Source organism: Triticum urartu, chromosome 1, assembly GCF_003073215.2.
Source record: "Triticum urartu cultivar G1812 chromosome 1, Tu2.1, whole genome shotgun sequence".
Classification (NCBI taxonomy): domain Eukaryota; kingdom Viridiplantae; phylum Streptophyta; class Magnoliopsida; order Poales; family Poaceae; genus Triticum; species Triticum urartu.
Genome location: NC_053022.1, coordinates 370,819,074 through 370,841,940, shown reverse-complemented (window position 1 = coordinate 370,841,940; position 22,867 = coordinate 370,819,074). Strand labels below are relative to the sequence as shown.

Below are 22,867 nucleotides of genomic sequence, written 5' to 3'. Positions count from 1 at the left end.
GTAGTGGTTAAGTCGATTTGCTTGCTATGGAGTGGTCTTGAGTTCAAATCTGGGTCACGCTGATTTTTTTATCCTTTCCAGAAAAGAAAAATGAAGAACGGGCCGACCCAGCTCGGACTGCTGCAGGCGCCCGTTTGCAGATTGCAATGTTGTAACGGGCGCCTGCAGGGCCAAATAGGAATTGTGTGGATAGGCATAGAACAGCAAACTGAGATTTCCTCAAAAAAAATCGAACCTTTCTTTTCCTTTTCCTTTTTCTTTGGCGTGAGACAGCAAACTGAGCCATGCGAAATATCTTAAAAAAACTTTGATCATTTTCTCTATCAAAGTGACCACGCGGCAGGCAGCGCCTGAATTAATGCGTCACCGACAAGAAGAACCACAATGAATTAACATTCCCTACATGTTGTACCAAAGCTACAGTACAGATTGCACGTTGCTCCAGTAAGTGCCGCCGCGATAAAGCCGATCGGACACCTGACTCAAGTAAATTCGCAACTTTCGAACCGATGACTCCCCTACAAATACCACCACATGCACGGCAGCTACGGCACGCACCCGTACTAGGTACTCATTCTCTCGTCGATCTCTCTAACCTTTGTCACAGCATAGTCATGGCGGCGACGGGCAAAACCAGCAGCACGGTGGTTGCACTGTCTACCCTGGCTCTAGCGGCGAGCCTCCTCCTCCTCCCCGTCTCGTCAGAGGCGGCCTGCCCCAGCAAGAGCAAACCAACGCCGAGCGCACCGACGGTGACGGGCGGGAGCGGGAGCGGCGGAGGTAAGTGCCCCGTGGACGCGCTGAAGCTGGGGGTGTGCGCGGACGTGCTGGGCCTAGGCGACGGGCTGACGAACCTGATGGCGGGCTCCTGGTCGACGGCGTCGTCGGGGAAGAAGCCGTGCTGCGAGCTCGTTGGCGGCCTCGCCGACCTGGACGCCGCAGTCTGCCTCTGCACCGCCATCAAGGCCAACGTGCTGGGCGTCGTCGACGTCGGCCTGCCCCTCCAGCTCGGCCTCCTCGTCAACCACTGCGGCAGGAAGCTCCCGGCTGGCTTCCAGTGCACTAACTGACCAGCCAAGTCCGTACGCACGCACGCACGAATGGAACGTTGTTAATTTGCTTGCTAGTAGTGGTACGTGCTGCGCGCGAATTTTAATTAAGTTTGTCTGTGTACTGGTCCTTTAATGTTAAGTCTACTATCTTGTGTCGTGTGGTAACGTAATGACATGTTCGGTGCTTGCTGCGCTATACCTTCAGTTCCAACTTTGCTAAATGGTTATTCCCTGTGAACGCCGTGCTTTCCGAAACGAATTAGAATGGGATATGGACGTTGCTGACCAAGCAGACATTATACATGCAGCTTTACAAGTACTATCACAGTTCTGCCATTGTCAGTAAAACAAGTAGCCGCAAAGTGCATGCCTGGTTATAAAAAAGAATGATTGAGAGGAAAAACTTTGTTTGAAAACATTTGCAAAGAGTACCATCGTCAATTGATCTGAAATCAACAAGATACCCAATATTGTTTATTACATGGATCAATGCATAGATATGCGCAAACTGGGATCGATTATCTCGATTCAGCAAACTACAAGACCAATGTTTATAACATGACAAACGACAACAAACACCATCCCGATGAAAGGAGGTGTGCTGAGTTCAGTTCCTCGCAACACTTGAAAAGGTGGGGGGAAATATTTTATGATCTATCACCAAGTTCCGCTCTCAAATTGTCGAACGGGTAGACTTTTGGTGTCTGCAAGAGAAAGTATGATGAGTTTAGTTAGCTTGTTCAGCAAAATAAACTAAAAACAGGCATCCTTCTTTACCAATTTACAACAAATCCTCTATTCTTAAATAGCTACAACTCACTACCTAATTTTCCTCTCCATGCAACAATGCCACATCACCTAGTCATGCATGTATTCATAAGTTATTTTTTCATTAATCTCTTAATGCAAAGCATACCACCTCATGCATGACTTTTTTCCAAGGAAATTAAGTCATGTAAGACATTTTGTATTTGCTTTTTGCATTAACTTTAGTATTCTACCACTTAGCCATATATTTTTTAACAAGGTTCCCACAGCAACGCATGGGGCATTGTCTAGTTTAGATAGTTTTCAGGTCCGCAATCACAAATCAGATTAAGTTTTCAAGTCAAGTTCGCATCTGTAGTAACTATCAGATTAAGTTTAAACAGAAGATTAGTTTTAGGGCCTTCTTCGTTTGCAGTATTCTGAAAAAGTAGGATTGGGATGATATGACATATTAAGGAATTTCATCTAGGACAAAGGGCATAAGCTTAACAGATACTCCCTCCGTCCCAAAATATAAGATTATTTTAGCTTTACTGACTACTGTAACCTTCAGGAGAGTACCAAACCTTTGTTTCCACACGTGTATAGCACATAAGGTAACAAGCATACATGATAAAGTCCTCCGTGCTTCGAAGGATATAACAGATTATGCAACATCATGAGTATCCAGCGATGCTAATACCAATACCTTCTGACGTGGGTATAAACTTTGCATATCAAGGAGGCATTACAGCTTAGGGATTGAAGGGTTTGACACAGGCCATGCTTACTAACATGGCTATCCAATTGTTCAAGTCAATAGAGTAACATACAGCATGACAGTGAAGTTCACAGTTATCAGAATAAATCGATCATCTAGACTCAATAATCACCAGTATATATCCAGTAACAGATTCCAGCATCAAATCTTGGGGAAGTGCAAGGTTGTGTCGGGATGAAATCATAATAAGGAACTTAACACAAATATCTAAGGCCCGACATACATATAAGGTTTAAGGGTGTACCAAAATACTAACTGCTCTCTAAGGAAGTAAATATCTAAACTATTGAATGCACCCAAAACAATTTCTAGGCCCAATTAACCACCTGATGAAGAATCTGAGGTCTACTTAACCCCCTATACCAGGATTGGTGATGACATGGCAGGGTTTGCACCACAAAACAACACTCAAGCACACCGGGCGCTCTCTATAGCTTCCTTGCATCCAGAATAGGCACAGCTCACTTTGATTAGCCCAAGGACACGATATGCTAACCATTGTTTATAAGGCGGACGCTTAGGCGCCAAGGCGCCCTGGCAGTGCCTTGCAATTATGCCCACTTTAGGCGCTTACGCGTCAGGGCGGTTGGTGCTTGCCTTAACGCCTTATAAACAATGATGCTCACAGCTAGGATGTATTTACAGCTCGCCGTAGTGAATTCGAACATCTAGCTTTGGAGCTAGCTAACCAGCCGCTAGCGGACAGCTACTAGGCACTGTTGCAGTGCTGCTCTGCCACGGTGATCTGACAGAACAAGCACCTGTGCATGACAGTGCTGTTGGCCAGTCAGCCTCTGCACGTGTTAGAGTGCGAGCTCCCAGTGATCAATTTCAGGTGCCTGACAAAGAATGGCGGGGCCACGGAGGAGATAGCGTCCTGAGCAGCTGCGATCACCGGGCACCTGCAATCCCGCATACTGGGGTCCTTTCTTCCAGAAGGTCAACAAGGGTATCATATAGGAGCTCCTGGAAATGATGTGGTGAGAAAATATGCGCCACTTCCGTCTGCAGTTCAAGGCCAAGAACACGACCAGCCTGCTTGATGGATCCTATCACTAGGACACCCTGACTGCCACGTCTCCAAGGTAGCTAGCACTTGGATGCCCCGCGATATCTCTAGCAACCACTGGAACCTTAATTCCTACCCCTCCGCCGCGTCACTGCACTCTGTTTCCTTGAAAATTTTCCGCTTAAATCAACCAAATGGAGGAAAGGAGTTGTGGCTGATGATGGCGTGACATGTGACATGCCTACATGTCAAACCAAGATTATGAAACCCCTGTTTGGGAACCACTGAGTCTAGTTAGGGGGTTAAGTGGATCTCAAATTAATCAGCGAGTTACTGAATGAGCCCAAAAATTGTTTAAGTGGGTACATGAGCACAGCCAATAGTTTGAGAGTGTAATGTACTAATGTGGACTTTTTCCTAAAGTGAGATCCTCCATGGGAAATTTAAGCCAGCAGTGCCAGTTGAATGAAGGCAATAAAATAACTTGCTAAGCAATGAGGTGGCAGATATTTACATTTGTTATCCATAGAGTTAGATGATTAATTGCAGTTCATTTGATAAGAAAAGAATACCCACAACGAATGCCCCCATAGATACATAAGAAATCAAGGAAGCTCTCAACATTTTATTTGTTTCAAGGAACAAGGGAGAACATATTTTGCACAAACTGAGGTCAATTAACTTGGTTCCAATTCAATTAATCAATTTCTAGTTGCAGTCTTTAATTCTCTCGGAATATAAACTTCTAACAAGAAACAATTTAGATCATGCACTAGACAGCTAGAACACAAATCACAACTAATAAACCACAAGGAAAATATGTTGATGATCATACAGTACAAGAATCCTCCCTAGTTGCAACAACAACAAAACGCCAAAATGTACTCTATTTGCAGTTAACTAAATTGACTGGGTTTGCACCATTTTTCAGGTCTAGTTTAGGTAAATTGTGCAAATTTACATCAATTCATAACAATTGCAACTCTAGCCTAAAATTAACAATTGGAACGCTCTCACAATGACCCAACGGTCGTACCATCTTAGCAACAATATTTTTTGTACAGTTGCATAAGGCAAGTCTCCGCTAAATCTTTTACTACATCTGTTTATAAACATAAGACGTTTTGGCAGTTTAAATTGAACTGCCAAAACGTCATATATTTAGGAACAGAGGGTGTACTTTTTTGCAGGAAAGTCTCCTTTAAATCATAGCCCAAACAGATAAACACTACAAAGATGGTCTCTAAACAAACAATGGGGGTTGTAACATCACGAGGCAGTAGAAGCAGTGGCACTGGAAACTCACATATGGCATCTTGGAGGCCTTGTCATTCACAACGGCGGCCAGGCCGAGAGCGGCGAAGAAGCTCAGACCTCCACACAGCCACGCCAGAGCCTCGTACTGTCCAACCAAAACACATCAAAATCAAACCGATACAGACGCATTTGATGCGCTGCAACGCACCAAATTGCAGTGGATGCGGTCTTGTGTATTGCAGCAGTAGGGAGGGGGGAGGGGGAGGGGGTCGGATCAGCATACCTTGCCGATGTGCGGCGCCAGGCGGTCGACGCAGGGCTCAGGGAAGGGTGTGCCATTGTCCCACACCAGCTCGTCGTTCACAGGCAGCTGCGACGCAAAAATCCCCAATCCGAAATGGAACCGATTAGAGATGGAGATCACACAAACAATAGAGAGCGGGGGAGGCGAGGGGAGGGGCGTCTCCTAGCTTACGGGCTTGTCGGGGACGATGTGCCTGCCGGCGGGGAGGCCCATGCCGGCGCGGTTGCGGAGGGCGGAGGCCGCGGCGCGCGCGGCTGCGCCGTGGCCGCCCATGATGCGGGATCCCATCGCAGTCAGCCTCCCGGCCATCCCCACCGATTTCTCTCTCACACACTCACTCAATCTCAGATCTGCGCCTGCGGGTGTGCTCGTCGTCGTAGGCGGCGGAGACGCAAACAACTCGGCGAGCGTGGGCTTGGTTTGGGTGTAGGGTTGTGGTCCAGACAAATGAGTTGTGTTCGGCTTAATGGGCTGTGTGGGCTCAATGAGAACAAATGAGTTGGGTACTATTTAGTCGGGCGCCCCTATCCAGCGACTAACGCGCTGAATAGCACAGACGCGCACCTCCCGCTCCTCCCCGCACCTGCTTTGAGCCAGCCCATGTGCAGGGCGGGACACCCCTGTTTTTTCATTTGTTTTTCCTTTCTGTATTTTTTTCCTCTTCAAAATAATTCAGGATTTCAAAAAAGTTCTAAATTTCAAAAAAAATTGTGAATTTCAAGAAACCAGTTCAAGAAATACACGTCAAATAAAAAATGTTAATTATTTTAGAAAATGTTTGGGAAATCATATAATATTTGTGGATTCAAAAAATGTTCATAATTTAAAAAATGTTCACAGTTTCAAAAAGAATGTTCTGGAAATCAGAAAATGTTCATGATATCAAAAGACACGTTTGCTTATTCAAAAAATGTTTATGAATTTGAAAAAAAATGTTTGCAAATTAAAAAACAGTTATGAATTTTTTTAAACGTTCACAATATTCAAAAAATGTTTGCCAATTTGAAACTTTGTTCCCAATTTTTTCCCAAATTTGAAAATGTCAAACCAAAAAATGTTCGTAGATTTCCAAAATTGTTCCCAAATTTCAACAAATGAGGCCCTCCATCTGCGAGGCGACGATGCTCATGAGGTCTCCGACGATGGATACCCCAGCTCCAGCCGAGCCGCAGCCGCCGCCGGCAAAGACTAGGGAGGCGCGGCAGGGGCGCGGACTGGAGTCGGGGTGGGGGGGGGGGGGGCCCCCCCGGGCGCCGAAAGCCCTCGAGCAAGCAGGAGGCGGCGGCGAAGTAGGCAGCTCCTCTGGGGCGGAGTAGCGCGTCAAGGTGCTGAGCAAGCCCAAGGTCGACATGGAGCACTTACCCCCGAAGAGGAATCTGGTTGTCACATCAATCACCTAAACCCTAAACCCTGGAGTATTACAAAAACGAATGGGATTTGGGGTTAGGAATTAGGGGATCTGGGGAACCCCAGTGGGCGGCGGAGGCGGCAGTGGCGTCTGGCCCTGACGGGAGCCGAGGGGAGGTGGGGGCGGCGGGGGCTCCGCGTTGGCGGTTCGGCGCGACCGGGTGTATCGCACGTGAAGATGAAAGCAGGAAGAAGAAAGAGAGAAAGGAGATCCAGGTCTGGACGGACTGTTGGATCAGTGTCTAATGGTTATAGGCTTTGGTTAAGAGAAAAACTAATTTTAATTTTCAATCGATTCACACGGAGACACTTCCTTTGCGTTCCGATAATTGGTATCCCCAAGTAGGGAGCGTCGGTCCTTATCTGATTAGCTCGCGGCCAGCTTCACTTTCGATTGGTGCTCGCATCGCTGGGATTTTTGGTAAAAAAAAAAGGGGGGGGGGGGGGGGGGGGGGGGGTTCCTTTTTCTCGTTGTGTCTTCTGCTAGTGATGCTCAAATGCGCACTTGGTTTGACTATTAGTTTGTTCTCATGTAAATAGGAAACTGGAATGCTCTACCCCGTGGTATTAGAGAATTCGTGACTGATGAAAAAAATTTAAGCCGTGTGCGTTCTGCTGGTCAACCTTTTTCCAAGTCTGGTGCTAGCAATTGCTATGTCAGTCGAGGAGCATGCCACATTAGCACTAGGTTTATGGTAGTATTGGAAGATGATGAGCCAGCAACATGTTTCTGGCATGCTGACTCAGAACATATTCATTATTGCACAACAGGTGCCATGTTCTATTTGCAGGGTTTTTCTTCTTCTTTTTATGACAGCGGTTTCTTCCTTTTGGAAGCAACCATTATGACTGTTTTCGGAAGGTGCCATTATGATTAGAATTGTGATCTTGTGTGATGGCCTTGCTATTTTGATTAATGTGTGTTTTGACTAATGGTTTGCCACTCTGTTCAGGAGGATCTGTGGTGGTCTGCTTTTCCTGTTGGGACTGAGGTTTGTTCCCATCCCATTTTTTCGTATTGTGTATGTTAGTCGTGCGCACTTGGACATATTATATAGCTTAAGCTGTACGCATTTCCTTGCCTTGAAAAACTTATAGAACTTGGCTTGTCATCTGCAGTGGGAAAACACTGATATGATAAAGGAATTCAATTGGAACTTCGAAAATTTAGAGGTATGATAGTCAAACTTAATCTTGTAAGATTTACCCCCTTTTTGAATGTTTAACTTCAGCATACAGTGATATGTGGTTGTTGTTGATGAGCAGAAAACACTAGAGGAAGGGGGGAACTATATGGGAAGACGGTTTACTTGTTTGGAAGCACCGAGCGTAAGTAACTAAGTATACTTGGCACTAAGCTATTTCTGAAGTTGATTTTGCTACCGTTGATCCTTGATACATGTTTTATAATGTTGATAATATTTCAGTAATCTGTTTCTAAAGTTAATTTTGCTACCGTTGATCCTTGATACATGTTTTATAATGTTGGTAATATTTCGTAATCTGTAGCAAAGTAGGGTTATCTGGCCATAAATTTATTGATGTTTGTTTTAAGTGCTATTAGTCTGGTTTAGTGAGATTCAACAATTGTATTTGTGTATCACTTTATATATTGTATGTAAAGTGGATTTAGTATCTGCCATCTTCTTATTTCCATTCTAGTTTTACACCTGTTGAATATTATTCCATACAAGTCAAATTGGCTCCTCTTGGCGTGCAGCACAACAATTGGATGTTAATGGTGAATTGAAGATTGTAGTTGTTCCTGCTGTACTTGCTGTAAGTTCTTATCCACTCTCTTGGCCCAGCATCTATAACACCATTATGTTTACATTTTGTGTTTCAAAGCAAAACATGTTAGTAGGAAAAAAATGTACAGCGGAGAATGGTCTTGCAGTTGTACATATTGAGCTGAACCTTTAGCTCATGTCTACATCAGATAAACAAATCAGCAGTTCTGTTTATACCTTTTGCATTACTTAAAAACATACCATCTTTAGTATATTATTGTTTATGATTTTCATGTAGAATTATGAATTGCACAAGATGAAAATTTATGCATCAGCTTTTAAGTTTAGGAAGTTGCTACAAGCTTTTGAAAATAAAAGGAGTAAGAAAATTCATTTATTTTATCAGTTGATGTTACCAAGAGAATTATCTTGGCAGGAGCATTTATTTCCTTCTATTGCTGTTGTTCTGTTATGATCCTGTTTTCTCTCTCTAAGATTTCCTGTTAACTTGTCAAAAATTATTTGGCTGGTGACCTTGTCTTGCTCTTCACCGATGTTTTTTACCCAAACATGCAGTATCAAATATTTTTTCATATTTGTTAATTTGATCAAATACTTGTTTAAGGCCTATGATGTTAGAGTACGTAATGGGCCTAATGGGCCCGTTAGTCTTAGGGTTAATTAGAGATAAGAGTTGCTTGCTTAGGGGTCAAGTAAGCCTTGCTTGGGAGTCAAGTAAACCTCTCTATATAAAGAGAGGAGATGTATCAATCTAATCAAGCAAGAATTAAGAAGGAAATCCCTTCCCTCTTGCCCGGCCGTGGGCAGAAAGGCCCCCGGCCGGCCCTCTCGCGCCCTCCTTCTAGCAGCGCCATAACAATTTGGTATCAGGTAGCTCAGTTCCGATCATGTCTTCGTCGCCGCCCACCCCGTCGCTTCCGCTGCCGACCGTCACCACCGCGCCGCTGGCCATCTACACCGTGCCGCTGCCCTCCCCGTCCACGCCGCTGGTTGCATCCTCCGGCGCCGCCACCGCCCAGATGCCGGCGCCCTCCACCGCACCTCCGTCCGCCGTCTACACCCCGGAGGAGATCACCGGGGTCCTCAACGACCTTGTCACAGCCGTCCAGGGGATCCGGCTGTACCTGGCCAGCCCCTACGGGCCGCCGCCGCCCCTGCCGCTAACCGCCACTGCCGAGCCGCCGGCCCTGTTGTGGTACTCGCCGCATCCAGGGGCCTCCGCGGCATTCGCTGGGACGCTGCTGCCCCAGCTGCAGCTGTCGCCCGCCGCCGCCCCGCAGTGGCCGCAGTGGCCGGCGCCGGCTCCCGCCGCGCCTCCAGCGCCCATCGCCGCACCAGGCAGCCTTCGCCGCGCTCGCCGGACCACTGCAGCAGCCACTGCAGCTTCCATCCATCGCCACCACCGCCCAGCCCTGGCTGCAATGGCAGCCGCCGCTCCTGGCAGCCTCGCCCGGCGCTCCGCCGCAACAGCCGCTGCCGCTGCTCGATGCGCCACCGCCGCTGCAGCTGCAACAGCCACCGCCGGTCAGCTCCGGCCCCGCATCAACCGCGCCGGCGGGAGTCCCGCTCCACCAAGTCCAGTCCCTGCCGTCGTCGTCACCGCTTCCGTCTTGGATCGCTACCTGCCACGTGTCGGCGGCGGTGAGGCTGCAGGCTACTGCACGCGGCCTCCTAGCGCGTCGGCGTGTGCGGGAGATGCGTGGTCTGCAGCTGCCGCTCCTCCAAGTTGCCCTTCGCTGCGCAAAGGACCTCGATCTCATCCGTTGCGCCGGGGATCTTGGGCATGCGGTTTCCCCCAGGGCAGCGGGCATGCTGTTTTCCCCACGGGCAGCGACCTCAAAGTCTGCGACATCGGCGGTTGGGGGGGCGCACCCCTCGTCATTCTCCATCGCAAGCCCTCCACTCTTCCCTGTGCGGTGCAGACCAACAGCCGTCCGGCAGGAAGAAGCCATGGTGTCACCAACAGCAGCGCACCACGTAGCACCACTGCATTCCGTCACCGGCCGCCGCGAGAGCGCCTCTGCTGGTCACTCTTGCGACCACTTCCAGGTGGTCCTACACATGCACTTCTTTTGTCTAGATGGTGTCCATGGGATCCAGGTGGCTGTACACGTGCACGTCCGACGTGCGGATGGTGTCCACTTTTTGTTAAGGGGTCCAAAATAAAGTGTCCCAGTCCATTTCAGGTTGAGCATAATAAAACAAGCCGAGATGTAAAAGGCTTGTTTTTAGGTGTTAGGTTTGTGTTGCGTCGCGTCATGGTTATAAGTTGGTTAGGCTGCAGCTTGAGGACAAGCTGCATGTCCAGGTGGGGTGTAGTGTTAGAGTACGTAATGGGCCTAATGGGCCCGTTAGTTTTAGGGTTAATTAGAGATAAGAGTCGCTTGCTTAGGGGTCAAGTAAGCCTTGCTTGGGAGTCAAGAATTAAGAAGGAAATCCCTTCCCTCTTGCCCGGCCGTGGGCAGAAAGGCCCCCGGCCGGCCCTCTCGCGCCCTCCTTCTAACAGCGCCATAACATATGATCTGGATGATCTGTCTTGTTTAGCAGTTGACATGTTCAATTTTACAGGTTGACTGTCCTTTTCCTCCATCGGATAAGATTGCCATAAATTTTGTTCGAACGGGAAAAGAAGAAATAGTACCAATGGAAGAGATGAAGATGTCATGGGTGCCTTATGTTCCTCTTCAGGACCGGTACTGTTGCGTTACTTATATCGAGCAATATTTGTTGCCTTTTGTTTTCATTGTTTATATCCCTGCTTTTTCCCTCTACTTTGTAACTTATTTTACTCACCTTGCTATTGCTTTGCCTACAGGTTTGGCAGGATTGAAAGTTTGAAAACAAAAATCTTCACTCTCTGTTGCACCCAGCGGAGGTGAGTTTTATGAATTTATGCTTTCAGAATTTCATGCTTTAGGTACATATTTATTTCTGTTGCCAGGCATTTTCATTCTCATTCAATGATGTGCTATATTTCCATTACCACTAGTTAAGATTATTAAATCCCAGGTTTATACATTTACAGGTCTGCGCTGAACCGAATGGAAACTGAGAGAGCCAACAAGTTCTACTACTACACGCCCTGTAAGCTGAATTGGGTTTATTTTTTTAGGCCTGTATTATGCTTCTCTAGTAATATCTAACTTTTTAACCCTTTTTTCTTTATGATCCTTTGAATACCCCTTACCATTAGAGGTTCCACTGTTGTACCTATCTTTGGCACGTGTCATGCCAAGATCATGTAAACCCAACCATCCAAAAGTGTGCATGATTCTGCAGAACTGCAGCCACTATTAGTTGAATGGTTGCAATGCAATTCTTCGTCTTGGAATGATGCCCTTTTCCCTAATCAAATTGTTAATTCATTGAAGTGGCAGTTTAAGAAACATGCCTGCGAACACACGCAATGGCTTTTAAACTTGTTTTTTTTTTTTTGACTGGTATTCCGTTTTACAAAATCATAATGGCATCATATTTAGTAACACCAGTTTGAATTATATCCTGGTTGCTTTCTAGTAATTTGATGGCACATAATATCCTGTCATAAGCGAATCTCTTTTATTCTCCTTTTTCTTCTGAGGGGATAAATTTCTTCTTTTCATTTTTTGCACTTTGGTGCATATTTGCTTGGCCTTTAGTGCTGTTCGCACCTTGACGGTTAGCATCTCTAGAGCGTGCAGATTTTCAGGTCATGCTATTTTCAGAAAGTACTCAGTAGGCAGCGAAGTGGCGCCTAGTACCTGTTACTGTCTAGCAAAGCAGAAACCTAGGCAGCAGGTAATGCTATGTGGCAGGGTTGCGCCTAGTGCCTAAGAACTGCCAGGATGGAATTGTCAATCACATTCTAAGACATCATAAGCACGAAAAGATTGCTAAGTACTCAAAATGACCCAACACTCACTGAATCCTGTTTGGCACAGTCCACTCTCAGATACACGCCCATATCCTAAAGTTGTTCTACCAGTTGCTCACTTGATTTAAATTTATATGGCACTGGTTGTTTTAATGATATCATTCTCTATAGGGTAATCTCATCGGCATATGAACCTTGTTTAATATCTTGCAGACATACCACTAAATCCTCCTGAAGATGAAGGTGGCACAGTTGTCCGCGTCATATATCCTCTAGAATCCCCGGTAAGCTTCCTTTAAGCGTATAATTGCTGTGATCTAGTCTGCTTTAGTCTGTGACGTGATCATCAGTCGATGAGGTCATGGTTTTTGTCCGGTACTGGTGACTTGCTGCCATTGCTGTTGCTACATAAGGCAATCTCGTGCTGTGGGGACCCCTCCTCATCTTCCATTGCTGGTATCTGATCATGCGCATTGCTTCCGTTTTGTCTTAAATGTTATCACCTGTTTTGTAGTATGTTGGATGCTTGACCTAAGTTGTTCCCGTGGCAATTTGATGGTTCAAAACCCAAGTGGATGGGTGGGTTGTTTGAGGTTTCCTTCTGTTGATAATAAAACAACAATAAAATCTTCTTAGCCTGCTTTCCACTTTGTAGTTATTGTATTTCTATTTCAAACACTATTCGCAGAAGTGCACTCGTGCATCCTAATTAAGTCTCCAGGTCTGGTTTCAAGTAGCTGTAAATTGTTCATACATTGATGTTTACCTTGTGCTGCTTGTTGCAGATAGTTTGTGATTTTCACTTGGAATTGGATGATTACAAGGTTTGTAAGGAATTTCAGTTGTTCTACTCTGATGTACAATGCTACCTATGAAAGGACATCCATGTTGAATCATATCATGTTGCAATGCAGGTTTTAGCTCATAAGCTAGTCGAAGATGAGGGGTTGCCAGAGGATGAGAGGGAAAAAATTGAGGTCACTAAACTCTTCTTGATCAATTATACACTCTAAGGTTAGCATTGTTTTACAGCAGTAACTCCCTTCCTAACTTTGCTGCCACGTTTCTTTGACGGGAATTTCTAAAGGAGAAGGTTAAACAAGGGAAAATAGAACTGGAACAGGTCCATTTAACTGAAATATTTAATTATTTTCCAAGAGATTTGACGCTTTACAATATTCAATATTCCCCAAAACTTGTTCAGGCTGAAGAAGCCAGGAAGAAAGCTATTGAAGATATGGACCCTAAGCAAAGAGAGGCATTTGAAAACATGGAACTTTACAAATTATATCCCGTGAAAACCCCGGATACACCTGATGTTAACAATATGAAGGTATGAAGTTGTTCCTGAGTGCCCACTACTTGAATGTATCTGAACCTGCAACACTAGATTTAACTTGGTTATTTACTATTGTGTGCAGTCGAGGTACATCAACAGATATTATGGCCGCGCACATTATCTGATGTAATGGTGTTCCTGATCTTCTCACATGTTTGCTAAACTGTGATTGATTAATCTATCCAACTTGAAGAGTTCTTGTTATGGAAGCTGGGTAGATCAGCTTGGTGACATAAGAGTGTAATCTCGTGTTGGTCCATTAGATACAATGTTGCATCTGAACTCAGTTGTAATGGAGCTACTGTCATTTGCCTGGACAACCCTGAGCATCTCATCACCATCGACTTGGATCCCAAAGTTCCTAACCCACCACAGCCCGCACACAGGGCAAGTGCCGAAGCCATCCCTTTTCTACGAGTGAGTGAAAATTCCACCGCAAGCAAACGACCCAAGAGAGCGTCTCCGTTCCTCCCCCACGACCCCCAGGGAGCCTTGTTCTAACCATCGGGATATCGGATTGATCCCACTGAACTTTTCCACAATGCCCGCCAATCCTTCACCTCGGTGCGCTTGTTCCTTCTCGGCTACTGCGACTACGTGCTGCGACGAGCCATCCCCGTGGACCTCCTCTTCTTCAATTCTTTCCTCGGTGCGCTTTAATTTCCAGCCATGGTTTTCTCAATGGCTTGCGAGTGAAAATTTCCCCCGTTTGGAACCACCGGTCCTTTCCCTGCCAACCGAGGAACCTCCTGACTCATTTCATCAGCAAGCTTCTTCCTTTTTTTTTCGTTTCCTCTGCACGGATGTTGATTGTTATCAACAAGCTGTTGCTTGAGCTCGAGAAGGTATGTTGATGCATCGCCGTGGTACTGTGTGCGTGATCATATCCTTTAGGGCTGTCCAGGTCCGATTGGTGACGCTTTACGGGCCACTGATTAGCAGGCTTTAACGAAAGATGATTACTCCGTTTCAACCAACTGATACAGCCTGGATTCCTCCGGGAATGGGATCCCTGAACCTGCCGAGCTCAGCAAATGTTTGCAGTGACCGGCCAATGGCCCGCTCATGCATTTCAGATGGATGTATCTATCCCGCCTCTTGTGACTGGCCTGAAGTAATTCAGACTTCAGAGCACATGCAAGCACCAACTTGTTTTCTGTCTCTGATACATTCAGAGTTGAGGTAATTATACCTGTGATGCCTGAACTTGCCATAGATGTTCATTTTAATGCATGAACTTGAAAAATGTGTTGAACTGGTTCTAAAACTTGTCTAGCGCGTGCAAATACGATGCTAGACACATCTCTTTTTTTGCATGATAATACGTGTCTCATTTATATTAAAAAGATCATAGTACAAGCCACATACACACCGACCTGATAAAACTGAACAAATAGTAGAACGCTAGCCTTTGCACAAAGGAACAACGGCCAAGAAGTAAAATTACAAACAAGACATGGCATTGTATTTTCGGGTCCATGCTTGTAACGATGAAATATGATTATTTGAATGCTATATCTGTATCTATGACTATTGGGTTCTGCCTGTCAGCCCAGAAGAAAAAATGAAAATAGAAAATTCTGCTCAAGTAGAGTAGAACCTACGACCAGCTATTTGAGGAAGTACGCGCTGACCACTACACCGAAGAGGATTCCATGCCAACCACGGTCCCTCTAACTTTATCTATAATAGACTGGCTTTTGGTGCTTAAAAGGGCTGCATCCAGTGCCCATTCAGTACATGTTAACTTAAAAAATTTGTAAAAGTCTGTAAATCATAATCATAAGCACTGTGCGTCATATAGTCGGGGCTTCGCATAGGGCGCCCAAGACAGGGCCGGCCCATTTCTTTTTTTCTTTACTTATTACTTTCCTTTTTCTTTCCTGTTAGTTTTTCTTTTTTCGCATTGAACTGTTTTTTTGCCGTATAAAATATCCTCCACCTCGACGGTGTTCGATGTACGCGCGCGTAGACGTCCGATCTACTTCTGGCATCTGACTTAGTTTCACCCATTAATTCTGAAACAACGATCGAGTTGCAGAAACAAGCATCTCGCGAGCCATTCGATGCGTAACGCGAACCGTTCAATCCTCCTTCCTAATTTCCTGTAACGATGCTCTTGTTGCAAGATCTGGTCTTCTTTAATTTCCTGCAACAAGACCTTATTGCAAAAACTCATAGTTTTCTGCAACAAGACCCTTAGAAAAATTGCAAACAACATCTTCCACTGTGTCTAATTTTCTGCAACAACATTTTTCACGCGTCTAATTTTCTGCAACATCTTTTACGCGTCTAATTTCCTGCACATCTTTCACACGTCTAATTTTCTGCAACAAGATCCTTATTGCAAAAATTAGAGTGAATTCTGGTTTTTACCCTCTATTTTGATGTTTTTGACACTAATTACCCTATTTAGTAGGATTTCATCCATTTTACCCCATTTAGCAAAAGTTTTGTCACAATTTACCCATTTTAAAATTTTGCGAGCATTTTGATGAGCAGGTCCCAATTGTTAGGTCCACCTAGCATGCCCCATCAACAGTTTTTACCTACCTATTTTTCTCCACGTTGAACCAGTCCTCGCAGCTTCGCTCGACTAGGCTGGCCTGATATGATCGCCAGAGCAGGTCGCTCGCGTCCAACGCACAAGGCGTAAGTTGGGCCGCACCACTCTGGCCTCCAATATTCATAGCACACATTGTTCGCCTTCCTTCGAATCACACACACGCTGCAAACAAAGAAAAAAAAGGATTTTAACAATATTCAAAATGGTGAAAAAACTTTAAATCAATGTACGTCAGTTATAGATGGGTGATATGTATACACGTGATCTTCTAATAAGCATTTTAATTCTGTCTGAATCAAACGCCTCACCGGCCAATGCATGAGTCAGGAAAACTTCATAATACACATATGATGGAGATGGTCAAAATCATGTGGAATGGGGTACGACGTGAGGGCTTGCTTGTTCACCAACCTCGCTGATTTGTTGGACGAGCGGCCCCCATAGATCTGCAACCGAGCACAACCTGATGGGGGCATGTACATGGACGCGCCCACGCCGACGTCGGCGAGCTTGATGGAGCCGGATTACATGGGGTCATTTCTTGCCTTGATGTCGCGCCCAGACGTCGGCGAGATTGACGGAGCCGGATTCCACGGGGTCATTTCTTGCCTTGATGTCACGACCATATATAACGCCGTTCGAGGAGGTATGAAATCACGCCGCTGCCGTTGCCTGACAATCCCTAACCATAAGTTCGAGCGAGCCTGACGGGTACGTGTGGGCAGAAGCCTGGACGGGCGATGCAATCTATTAGGCGTGAGTAAGGAGCATGGTCGGCTCAGGCATTATGCGTTGGACGAGATGCAAGTGACCTCCATTGGGCCGGTCCGGTCGGGAGAAGCCGTAAGGACTGGTTCACGAGAGAGAAAAATAAAGCAGGAAAAAACCATCGATGTGGCATGCCAGCTAGACTTCACAATTGGGACCTGTCTGCCAGAACACTCATGAAATTTTAAACAGAGTAAATCGTGGCAGAACTTTTGTTAAATGGGGTAAAATGGATGAAATTTCGCTAAATGGGGTAAGTAGTGTCAAAAATGTCAAAATAGGAGGTAAAACCGGAATTCACTCCAAAAATTACAACAACATTTTCTGTTGCGTCTAATTTTCTGCATCAAGACTCTTGTTGCAAAAGTTAATGCAACATCTCCGCCGCATCTAAATTTCTACAATATGACTCATGTTGCAAAAACTGCAAAAAGCATCTCCGGGCGCTCGCATACTTGCGTAGTCTTCCACCATTCCTGTAACAACACCGTTGTTGCAGAGATAAGATGGCGCTCCCCGTCGGCGTGGCATATTTTGTGGGTCCATCAATCCGGTCGACAGGGATGCGTTGTCGCCGCTAGGTGGCCGGCAGGTATTGGAGCTCCGGCGGTTGTGCGGGGCCGTGCCCATGGCCGACGGCGGAGTGAACCGGGCGGGCTGCATCTAAGGAGGGTGAAAGTCAGATTGGGTGTGGTAGGGCGAGGTGGACGGAGATGTAGCAACCTGTGGTGGTGGTGGTGGCGCGCCTCCGCGCTGGCCTAGCCATGGCTGCGGTTGGACCAGCATGGGGACGATGAGGAAAGGAGAAGACGGATGGGGATAAGATGCGTGAGATTTTTCTGGAAACATGGCAACGTGTTGTGTGGGCCTTAGAACACGTGTCAACTGCTGCAGGTGGCGGACTTTTTCCCAGAAATCAGTCGGTAGATCATCAGCGTTTCCCTTCAATTATGGTTCAATTTCCGAAAACTTTTCAGAAATTTAAAAGGGCGCGTGCTAGGCGCCATCCAGATGTAGGAGGCGAAAATAACAACCGCCCCTACAGCCGTCTGATGCGCTCGAGCGCGGCCGTTTGATCCCTTCTCTCTTCTTCTGCACACTGCTTTCTTTGTGCACGTGACACGCAGGCATCAGAGGTCCTCTTCCTCACAGTGTCGCAGCACCACTCCTAGCAGCACAACAACTCTGACACTCCCACGCGACATCGCCTCCGGGCATCGCCGGCGGCCTTGGATGCTTCCGGCGAACACCTCGCAGCACTGACGCTCTTGTCGGCAAGCACCTCGCAACACCCGATGATTCCGGCGAGCAGCCTCGCAGCACCGACGCTCCCGCCGGCAAGTGGCCTCGCAACATCGTATGCTTCAAGCGAGCACCGGCGCTCCCACCGCCGAGCGGCCTCGCAGCATCATATGCTTCAGGCGAGCAGCCACGCTCCCGCCGCCGAGCGGCCTCACAACACTGACGCTCCCGCCAGCAAGCGGCCTCACAGCACCGGATGCTCCCGACGAGCGGCATCGCACCATGACAGGTCACAGATTTCCAATGACCATCGCAGCAACCGGTGATGCTTCGTAGCAGGGGCGCCGCCCGTGGCAACACCGGGAGCCCTCACGCATGACGATGTCAGGGCTAGCAGCATTAGCGCTCCACCGACGGGTGGGCGTAGCACGTCGTCGCAGCCGAGACGCCATCGAAGCCTGCGTTGCAGCATCGCCGAGCATCTGGTCCGTCGTCGGGCTCGCAGTAGCTGGACCACCTTGTAGCACGGCCGCGCTCTCGTACAAATTGGCCACTCTACCGCTGGTCTATGCAGCAGCTCATGCTGCAGCGGCGGCGGCTGTCCTGTTGCAGCTGGGGACTGCCCCCAGCCGTTAGCAGCACCCTTTTATTTTCCTGAGAATTCATTTGAGGGAGCTCATCGACGGACGGCCAATCGCCTGGTAAATTGGCTGTGCCCACCGTGTGATTGAGCGTGATCGGACGTCGCATGAAGAGGTTGCTCGCGCGGCTGCATTCATCCGGATGAAGGGAAGGTGTTTCCTATTTAAAATAAATACTTTTTTGATTTTTTTGGAATTTTATTTTTCTTGCTCCAAAAGTTTTTTAAAATTCAAAAAAGTATAGTTTTTTTACCAATTTTTCCAAGAACAGTTACATTTAAAAAAATCAAAATTCGAAAAATATTTTTGTTTCACTAAAATGTTCACAAATTTAAAATAACATTCTTGTTTGAAAAAATCCATTTTCTAAAATTCTTTTGAATGTTGAAAACATGTTCCTGTTTTTTTAAATCTCCAATTCAAAAAATATTAGTGATTTTATAAAAAGTTCATGTTTTCTAAAAAAGTTGTAAATTTCAAAAAAATAATCTTGTTTCATATTATCTGTCCAGTTGCAATGCACGGGCATATGTGCTAGCCATAATAATAAAAGTTAGATTCAAATATTTGTGTGTTCCTAATAATTATCTAATGATATACAAATATATGTGTGTTATTAATGATTACCTCGTGGTATAAAAATATTCCTGTGCATGTATTTAAAAAAAACAGGCACCATGCCATGTTGTGGGTTATAAATATTTGTGGTACATAAATAATAACCTCATGGTACACAAATTTTTGTGTGCACACACAATAAATATATAGAGGTATGTAATAAAATAACTTACTAAAAAATGTTCCTGCAATTTTTAGAAATATTCACTTATTATTTGGAAAATACTAGTTAAATATAAGCCATGAGTGTCTAAAAATGTTTCGTAAATACAAATTTCTAAAATATACAATCCTGGATTATTTATGAATGTTCATTAAATACATTTTTAAATGTTTGTGAATACAAACCATACACGGGGTAATTATTAAGAACACATGAATATTTGAATATAAAATTTATTATTATGATTAGAATTTACAGACCTTTTACATTTCTTCAAAAACGTTACGGTGTGCTAAATGGGCCACGGGTTGCAGCCCATTTAAGCAAAACAAGGCATGCTATTTACTATTGATTAAAGGACTATGATATTTGGCACATGTGTGTCATATAAGCAAAACTGTCACACCTCTACTTCTTTCACTTTAAAGTACCATATGATCCATTTTCCTTCGACCCCACTTTTTCCGAACAACCATGTAGGCTCGCCCGAGAAACCTGCTTCTCCCGCACATCTCGCGCGCCCACCCCCGAGAAAATTACCACTTCTTCACGTCTATCACATGATAAAAATAATAATGCGCATGTAGTTCAAACCCACACCTTCTTGGCACCAAAGTGCGCCACCACAACAACCTCACCCTTAGTATTTGTTGCTCAAACTAAAGAAACTAATCGTCTTGATCATTTTTTTACAATTGTGTTACTATAAAAAAGTATAGAAAATTATCACGATTTTCCCTCAGGACAAAGTTACCATGGATTCGCATGCAAGTTATCAGACCTGTGTTGCGTAAGTTACCGTGCTATTTACATAGAATTTACCAAGTAATATGTTTCAACAACTACACCACTTTCAAAGTTACCACTATGTTATAAGGTCTTTGATGTGTAAAATACCGTGGTACTTACACATAAGTTATCAGGGTATGTGTACATCGACCTCGTCCCTGGTCAAAGTTACCACGGGGGATTGTACATGAGTTACCAGGTCTACAGTTCGTATATTATCATGGTAACTTACACCTAAAAACCTGGGTGTGTTTCGGTAACTTTTTTCATAGATCAAAAATTACCACGATGTTTTTGCGTAACTTATCACGCCTATAGCGGGTCAAAGTGGGCCGTTTTTCTGGGCCAACCCATGAGCATGTGTGCCTCCTCATGACACTAAACATTATGTGGCTTTTCTGTGGCACATCATGCGTTGTGTTCATCTAAGAGGCCCCGCGAGGCGAGTGTATGTTTTTAACAACTTGTTTTCCTTTGGTAAAAAGTTACCATCATGTTTATATTGTAAGTTATTAGTTATGCGATGCTTATATTATCATGTTATTCACACAAAAATTATCGGGGATGTTTTGAACAACTTTTCCCCAGGACAAAAGGTTATCATGGTGATTCTAGGTAACCTATCAAGCCCGCAGTGCTTAAAATATCATGCTATTTACACAAAATTTATCAGGAATATGTTTCAGCAAAATCCCCCCCCCACGGGTCAAAAACTTATCATGGTGTTTAGTTATCGCGGTGCATATGTTTTCATGCTATTTACACATGAAAATACGAGAGGAGGGATGTATAGTACCATGCTATTTACACAGAAGATATCGGAGTATCTTAAAAAAAATCTTCCCTATGGTCAAAGTTACCATGGTGTTTCTATCTCAGTTATCAGATGTGCACTGCGTATATTACCACGTATTTACACATAAATTATCTGGTATCTTTTCACATTTTTCTTTCCCAATGGTTAAAGTTATCACGATGTTTGTATCTAAATTATCAGGTCTATGGCGTGAATGTTATCATGCTATTTACATAAATTACCGGGGGCCGGGGTTCAACAAATTTCTTCCCAATGATCAAAGTTACCACGATGTTTTCACCAAAGTTATCACGCCTTCAATGCTTATGACCATGCTACTTACAGATAATGTACCGCGTGGTATACAAAAGTTATCATATTGGTGGTGCATCATTTATCGTGGTGGTGATGGAGAATTTACCACGGGAAAAGTTTATGTGCCAGGTTTGATAGGTGAAACAAAAGCTTTTCAGTGCTAAAATATTGAAGGCAAAACATGTCAAAAACAATATTTTCCTTAGCTTGTTCAACAATGAGTGTCATAGGCGAGATGGTTAGCTCCCTTCATTGATTACCTGCGGACCAGAGATCAAATCTCAATTCAAGCATTATTTTTGCCCAAAAATCTAGAAGGCGCGTGGGGCCGTAACTGGTGATTGAAAGGAAGGAAATCAGGAGGGCGGGAAAGGATGGAGATCGGGAGGACGTGCGGGAAAGGAAGAAGATCGCGAGGAAAGGAATCTGGAAGGCGCGTGGGGTCGTAACTGGTGATTGAAAGGAAGGAAATCAGGAGGGCGGGAAAGGAAGGAGATCGGGAGGACGTGCGGGAAAGGAAGAAGATCGCGAGGAAAAGAAGGAGATCGGGAGGCGTGCGGGAAAGGAAGGAGGAGATCATGAGGACGTGCGGGAAAGGAAGGAGATCGGGAGGGCGATGCGTGTGGCAGTTTTGCAATCTGCCGCACGGTTGCAACTTACATATTTCGTTGATTAAACTTATAGTGGAATAATTTCTCATAGTAGTGTGTTTGGTCTATTGGTAAGCGTATCCTATCGAGCTTCAGGTCATAGGCTCGACTCTGGTTGGGCACTATTTTTAATTTCAATTTTCCCTTTGTTTACGTGACCTACTAGTCACACAAATATATAGCATTGGTGTAATAATGTTTCACCACTACGAATGGCATTATATACGGGGCCACTTCAGCACACTATACGTCTACAAATGAGATTAGCACCGTATTTATATGTGCCAACCAAGTTTTAGAATCAATTTTGCATTTTTTTTCAACTTCAAACATTAAAGTGAACGTTCATGACAAGTTCAAACACCATTGGTGTATTTATCTCTTCAAAGTTCAGAGCACACCAACCACTGCTTCCAATGTACATAGTTAAAAAAATCAATCTTTTCCTTTGCTCCTGCAATGTGCATTCACTGTAATTGAATCTTTTTATTGAGTATGTACGCATAGCAAGCTCAGACTGTAAATTTACCATCGATCACACGTACAGGACGACACCAACTAAATAAAGTAAACTAATGCAAAGAATTGTCAAGTCAAGTCAGTGTACCCAATGGAAAAAAACTATATCAGGCAGATGATGTTCATTAATGATCTGTTTGTTGGTTAATCAAACTGGTCAAACTGTCTGATCACATCACACGGTTGCTCTTGGCCGCCGCGGCCAGGCAGCCAGGTACTGGTGAGCCCTCAGGAGCTCCTCCCTGAATCGGGCCAGGTCCAGTCTGTTGGAAATATGCCCTAGAGGCAATAATAAAATGG

General features: G+C 45.1%; 2 protein-coding genes, 1 long non-coding RNA gene and 1 pseudogene across 3 annotated transcripts; 2 read left to right on the top strand and 2 right to left on the bottom strand.

The window, feature by feature from the left end:
* Window positions 1-548: 548 nt before the first annotated feature.
* On the top strand, window positions 549-1,207 carry LOC125513124 (14 kDa proline-rich protein DC2.15-like). Its single transcript, XM_048678171.1, has one exon. It carries the CDS (start codon window positions 615-617, stop codon window positions 1,068-1,070), a length of 456 nt encoding a protein of 151 aa, XP_048534128.1. The 5' UTR covers window positions 549-614; the 3' UTR covers window positions 1,071-1,207.
* A 235-nt stretch (window positions 1,208-1,442) lies between these two features.
* On the bottom strand, window positions 1,443-5,594 carry LOC125513134 (NADH dehydrogenase [ubiquinone] 1 beta subcomplex subunit 8, mitochondrial). Its single transcript, XM_048678175.1, has 4 exons — window positions 5,322-5,594; window positions 5,130-5,216; window positions 4,896-4,991; window positions 1,443-1,756 (listed from the first exon to the last, which is right to left on the bottom strand). Exons 1-4 carry the CDS (start codon window positions 5,457-5,459, stop codon window positions 1,700-1,702), a joined length of 378 nt encoding a protein of 125 aa, XP_048534132.1. The 5' UTR covers window positions 5,460-5,594; the 3' UTR covers window positions 1,443-1,699.
* Window positions 5,595-6,244: 650 nt separating this feature from the next.
* LOC125532871 lies at window positions 6,245-13,812 on the top strand (annotated as a pseudogene).
* A 3,278-nt stretch (window positions 13,813-17,090) lies between these two features.
* Window positions 17,091-18,286, bottom strand: LOC125513118. The gene is made up of 2 exons (XR_007285685.1): window positions 17,558-18,286; window positions 17,091-17,497 (listed from the first exon to the last, which is right to left on the bottom strand). It is a non-coding gene; the product is annotated as an uncharacterized LOC125513118 (long non-coding RNA).
* Between the last annotated feature and the right edge of the window lie 4,581 nt (window positions 18,287-22,867).